This window comes from Salvelinus sp. IW2-2015, linkage group LG9 (assembly GCF_002910315.2).
Source record: "Salvelinus sp. IW2-2015 linkage group LG9, ASM291031v2, whole genome shotgun sequence".
NCBI classification, from domain to species: Eukaryota; Metazoa; Chordata; class Actinopteri; order Salmoniformes; family Salmonidae; genus Salvelinus; species Salvelinus sp. IW2-2015.
In genome coordinates this window covers 18578665-18585395 of record NC_036849.1, presented here as the reverse complement: position 1 = coordinate 18585395, position 6731 = coordinate 18578665, and the positions used below count along the sequence as shown (strand labels likewise).

Sequence of the window (6731 nt, the reverse complement as noted above, 5' to 3'; positions counted from 1 at the left end):
TTATGTTTAATATATTTGCAAACATTTCTAGAAACCAGTTTTTGCTTTGTCGTTATGGGGTATTGTGTGTAGATTGATGAGGGGGGGGAAACGATTTAATCAATTCTAGAATAACGCTGTAACGGAAACAAAATGTGGGAAAAGTCAAGGGGTCTGAATACTTTCCGAAGGCACTGTGTAGAAGTAGACTGAGTGGCCTAATGGATAAGATGTCGGACTTCGAATCAGAAGATTGAGGTTTCGAGTTCCTTCGTGGCCGTTCAATTTCACTAGCTTTACTTGTTTAGACAGGTTCCCGATTTCCCTAAATAAGACATGTCTCTTGTTGCCTGGAAAAGTTAGGACATTGTTATGTAGATTTAATAATCACAGATTGCGTGGCCTAATGAATAAGGAGTCTGATTCTGCATCAGACGATTGAGAGATAGAGTCTCTTCATAGTTGTTAAAATCACTAGCTTTCTTCATTTAGATAGGTTCCCAATTTCTCTACATAAGACATATCTCTTGTTGCTGGGAAAAGGTAGGATGTTGTTATATAGCTTTAATAATCTCAGACTGCGTGGTGTAATGGTTAAGCTGAAACTGTGGTACGCCACTGAGGTAAAGGTAAAATTTTCTGTTTTATATGAGTAGATTCTTCAATCAGCCAGCCTCTATGTCTTCATAGTAAAAGACCATAGGAGACTACTGTATGATTAAGTTATTCTTTGATATGTAATCAAAGTATACAATAAATTCTGTTCATGGCTATACTAGAAAGCAGATTTGTGTACAAACATAGTCCTTATTAACCAAGTTACTGGTAAAGGTTAAGGTGAATTCTGTCACCATTTTTGCACAAGATTGCAGAAAATATACACATTTCAGATTTCCCTTTACACACCATGTAGAGAAACATACAGCACCTTACTTGTAATCGCATTGCCCATTTAGCTTAAAACATTTCAATGTCATGGGCGTTCACAGACAATGGACAACAAAAACAATGATCATGACATGTTGACCCTTTTTATGAGGTGTAGTGACTCGCACTCTCTTCATATTGTCATTGTCTTCACATTGATCATATTAACAAGTAGGGTTGGGCGTGTCGTAGCATTGAGTGGTCGTATCGTTGGTCTGATGTGAGTATCCCTGACCCTGGTAGTTCAGATGAGCAGAGCCAGGGCGGCTGCCTCTATGGAGAAGAGATGGTCATCCTCTACCTCAGGACAGTACAGCCTCATGAACTCAGCCAGGCGAAGGAGGTACTCTATGTTGTGGCCCGTGTTGCCTGTGCAGATGGCAATCTGAGCAGCTATCTCTGTGGGAGTGGCAGGCCCAAGGTATATGGGGTTGTCAGAGGTGGCGATGTAGACCAGGGCAAGCAGAGACCCTTGGCACTTCTCTCTGGGAGTGAACTCCACCATCTTGGTGACGTAGCCCCCCAGCACAGCCTCTCTCACATTCAGATACTGCAGAGACTCCTCCATTTGGGAGTCGCTGACCTCGTAGGCTACCCCCCAGGTGCAAGCCTGCAGTGAGAAGAGATGGATGTTAGACTGGGGAAGGAGAAGTAGGTAATCAGATTGAACATATAGAATATATTGATAATTTTGACCAAGATGCGCACCTACAGCAAGACATCAATATCACCTGAGAAAGTATCTGAGCCAGCGAAACAGCAACCCTCTGTCTTAGCACGTGTAGCCCGTGTATCTGATGCCGTATGGCCAAAAAGAGTATGACGTGTTATTATTTTTGGCCAAATAGCATCAGATACATGGCCTACAGATACTAAGAAAGAGGGGTGCTGTTTGCCTCGCTCGGATGCTTTCTCTGGTGAAATAGATTCAGCCTCTTGCGAAATGAAGAAAAATTATGAAACATGGATAGACACAATGATAAATCATACATTTTTGGGGAAGCCTGGCTTCCCTTGGAATCCATGAATACACAGCACTTCGTAGGCTGAATGTCATTACACTTACAGTGTTTGTAATAGATGTCCTTCCATTCAAATTGCGGGTGCACAGTGCACTGTTCAGATGCTGGACTTACTTTGGAGTAGATGAACATGCGCAGGTAACCTACTTAAAGGAGTAGTTCACTATTTTACAGCTTGATGTTAGATGGTTCCTCACTCTGAAAATAGTCTATGGGCCAAGAGAAACTGTAATCCATTGATCCGTTTTCTTTAAACAGCCACTACAAACTTCAGCTAACTTTAGCCACCACAAGCTAACAATCAATGGAAGTGCTGGAGGCATGTTTTTTATTTTTTATTATGTCCAAATCACCTGAAATCAATTCAAATCAACTCCCTATTTGGTTTGATGGTACTTAAGGTGGTACGTTGGCCATTTTTTTTTAAACATGGTCAAATGCCACCATCACTTCCATTGATTGTTAGCGTGTGGTGGCTAAAGTTAGCTGAAGTTTGTAATGGCTGTTAAAAGAAAGATGAACCATGAACTACAGTTTCTCTTGGCCCATAGACTACTTTCAGGGTGTGGGACCATCTAACATCAAGTTGTAAAATAGTGAGCTTCTCCTTTAATCTACTTTTCGAAGTGATTTGTTTGACAATCAGATAAAAACATAATGGCTGGTTGTGTTCATGACACATTAAAAGGTCAAAGTTAAATTACATGTCTTTACTATAAAGCCCATAAAAAATAGAGACCCCCCTAATGTCACAGTATAATTTGCACTCTGGATGCCACTTTCAAGTGAATTTACAGATGTATGCTAAAATCCTTATATCAAATCCTGACCTTGAATCCAAACACTGTAACAGGTGTTTTGAAATTGATGTATGATTTATTTGATCAGGGAAATGTACAAAACCTAAGCTCAAACATTTAACCAAAAAATCCGCCTTGCATCGATTAAGGTTCAATATGTTATGCCCCCCCCCCCCCCAGTGTCAATGTATTTTACAACACAAAGTACAGTACTTATTCATGGTAGACAGGATCAAAACAAATGTGAGCTGTATGTGTGTTCTGGGTTATTTTGAAACAAAGCCACTTACATCATGATCTTCCACTAAAGTCACCACTCTACCTGGCTGTGGAGGATAAGGACCATAGAGATAAGGACAGAGATGAATAGAGCACATGAGGATCAATGCACAGTCAGCATTGTTTTACAAATTAATTTCCACTTAGGCTAGACTAGCCTACTACATGTGAGCCTATCAGATTAGATATTTTTGGCCATGCCAGACCTTTATGTACATTGACATTTCCATAACCAATATGTTTGCATCACAAATCTGACATTTTTTATTAGACTTTCATTTGACTTCCCACTTTCTGTAGCTCAACAGTTTGATCTGAGATAATATGATGTCTGTCTACAGCAGCAGCAAATACACTGATTGCATTTCTGAAGGTAAAGACTTACCAAGTCTTTGTCTCCTCGATGAAAATTGTCCCCATGCCAGAAGCGTCTACTATATCCTTTGATATAGCCGACATAGTTTCTCTTGTATTTGAAGTCTGGTTTCCAGACTAGTGAGCCATATCCGAATATCCACAGGCTGGGTTTTTCTGGTGCAGTAATGTCCAGAAGCTTCATTAAAGTTAGTTGGTCGTGTTCAGGTAATATTTAAGAGAAGATGTAATGTTTTGCCTATTTTCTTCTGTCAAGAAAAAGCCCGCTGGGCACACACCGGTTGAATCAAAGTGGAATAGACGTTTAATTGAGGTCTGTGGCCAGTGGGAGCTGTTATACGATGTTACCGGTGGAGCTCACTCTCCTTTGTAGATGCATTCCGAAGCATGAGACCGCTAAACTATTCGCTATAAATGCCGACAGTGGTTTTTCCGAGGCGTTTCGAATAGTATTGCTAATTCGTAATAACCCTATCATAGCCTACCCAAAGATGTTGATAACATGTAAAAGAGCTGATGCATAGGCCTAGTATCTCTCACCGCAACTTCTATCTGTACAATCAGTTTAGTGTGTCTACCAACCAATATGCAGTAACGTTACTACTACAACAGTATATTGGTGTACAGACAGACACGTGTATGTGTTGTGGCGGGACGTCAGACCAAGACGTTGCTGACCAATGATATCATAGAAGAGGTCGTACTAGAAGCACAAACCGACCAATTAGAAACCTTATCGAGAGCAAAACATTCTCTGGAATCTTGTTTTCGAACGTTACAATGTCGCCATAACAACGTATCTGACGAACAGACACTGAAAACAATAACATGGGATTATATGAGTGATCTGTAGGGGAGAGTGGGGAAAATTGAGCCAAATGCGTAAAGTGAGCCACCACTGTTTCTAGGAAACCATAAACAAAATTAATCATTTGACCAAATATTTAGGAAGAGGTCATCATTTCATGGAGTCTGTGAAGGAAGAAACCACATGGCATGGAAAAAGAGGTAAGCAAATTGGGTCCCCAAAAATATTTGCACAAAGTCAAATGAATGTATTGTGTTAGAGGTTTCATGATGCTTGTTTCTAAATTGTTTAAACATTTTTTTATTTATTTAACCTTTATTTAACTAGGCAAGGCAGTTAAGATCAAATTCTTATTTACATTGACGGCCTACCAGGGAACAGTGGGTTAACTGCCTTGTTCAGGGGCAGAACGGCAGATTTTTACCTTGTCAGCTCGGGGATTCGATCCAGCAACCTTTCGGTTAAAATTATTAAAAGACAAAAAAAGTGGTCTCTTGGCACTACTTACCCCAGGTATGGGGTAAGTTGTGCAAACTGAGGTAAATTGTGCCGAGAGACCACTTTTTTTGGACAAGCTATGTTTTCAAAACTGAAATGTTTATATTAATTCTGATTATTACCAGGGAAATATATGTGGATATCTTTGTCAGAAAATAATACTATTTCTATTGACGGGGTAATGCTGAATTTAAAAAAATGTCTCAACTTACCCTACTCTCCTCTACTGTCTGAATTGATTTTGAGCATCACAACTGTTTTGATAAGAGAGGGGATTTATTAAGTGTGTAATTTAATCTTTACTTGAGGTGTCACTGGAAGTAATGTACAATGTAGCCTACTGTACTTGCAATCTTGTAGTCGTTTGATTTACTGAAAATGGTATCTAATAATCATGAGTCACATAAAAGACAGACATATAAAGTAATTCATGAATTACTTCATTCATTAATTGTTCCATCCGTTCATTGTATTTCAGAGGATAGTTTACATAACACAGAAACGGCAAGCTATTTTTGCCCCATTCACAGGATGTTGAAGCTCTTACATTATGTTCCCTGGTTATACATAGATTGACAGTGACACTGGCTGTCCAATGGCCAAACTTGTGAGTTGAATTGAGTATATCCTGTAAAAATGCTTTGCTTGAGATCTTGCAATTCCACCATGGATGTTGGTGTGATAGTAGTGTTTGAAAAATACATGTTTATTCTCTTTGAAGTACTTTGAAGTACTGTATGTATATCAATGTTTGCTCCATTGCTCTCCACTGTCAGGAAAGTAAGGCAAGCAGCAAGCCTGCAGTCTCTTTTTAACCATGTGTGAAAACGGAGCTCCCATTATATCCTTGAGTGTCACATCGTGTGATACCGCAGAAGCAGCTAATGAGATTAGCTATAAATAGAAGCATTAGCTTGCAGAATAAGATCCAAGTATTGTAAAGCCCTTTTAACATCTGTTCTCTTCTTAGGTGTCTCTCTAGCACCCTATATAAGCTTGTATCATACCTGATCAATGAATGACGCTTAAGTAGACGATTTACCTTCAGCTCTCTTTGACCTCAGCCTAGGACAATGATGTTTTGGTCCTACCGTGGCATGAACAACACAGTCTGATAATGGTGTTCCATATACAATAGCTTATTTGATATCATCACAAAATCTTAAAATATAGAATACTCCCCTTGCCTCTAGTTATCCAATTCTTATTTTAAGTATTGAAGGAAATATTGGAAGTAACTTTCATGTATGGTTTACTGCCCCCATGTGTTAATTAAGAACATTACAAAAAGAAAGGAAACCTCTGTCTGAAGTTACTGTATTTCCTGAGATCAGATGCCATTTCCTCAATGTAAACATGCAAATGATTGTCAATACACTCTATTTTGAAAACTGTTTTAGGTTTAATTTAGATTTAATTCTCATTGTTTGAGTGTTGTAAAGCAGTCATTTACTATTTTCTTTATATTCCTGGAAAGTCACTAGTTGGGGTCTCCTCAGTCGAGCACTTGATTCTCTTTTGTTCAAGCTGGCCTGAAGCACGTTTAGGTACTCGCTTTCTATCAGTCATTTACTATGTTTGTTTTTTATAGGACTTTGAGGATTTTTGTGATGAATAAATGCCTGTATAATCAAACATCTTATCCTTGTGAAGAACATAGAGCAATTGATAGTGATGTTTGCAACCGTGGGAAATAGGAATGGGAGAATTTTTTTTAATCAACATGCAGTCTTTTTGTAACAGATGTGAGAGAAAAGTTGTTGGCCGGTGTCCTGTACATTTTAATCTGACGGGATGCAGGAAATGATGTCAATTGGCCAAAAACAGGATGCTTTGATTATAACACAATGAAAATATGTGGCTTTATGGTAGATGTCTGAAAGGGTTATAAAATGGGAAAGAATATGTGAAAAAGACAAAAGTGTGGGTGTTAGGGTTGTTAAGACGAAATAATTAATCAAACTAATCAATATAATAGCAGAGATAGATGATCAGGTGTTAAGCATGTGATAGTTGTCTTTGTTGGGAGATCTGGACTGGCTG

General features: G+C 38.9%; 1 protein-coding gene across 1 annotated transcript; it reads right to left on the bottom strand.

Annotated features, from left to right (window-relative positions):
- Window positions 1-603: 603 nt before the first annotated feature.
- LOC111969021 (glutathione-specific gamma-glutamylcyclotransferase 1-like) lies at window positions 604-3953 on the bottom strand. The gene is made up of 3 exons (XM_070445053.1): window positions 3393-3953; window positions 3019-3054; window positions 604-1516 (listed from the first exon to the last, which is right to left on the bottom strand). Exons 1-3 carry the CDS (start codon window positions 3564-3566, stop codon window positions 1151-1153), a joined length of 576 nt encoding a protein of 191 aa, XP_070301154.1. The 5' UTR covers window positions 3567-3953; the 3' UTR covers window positions 604-1150.
- Window positions 3954-6731: the final 2778 nt, after the last annotated feature.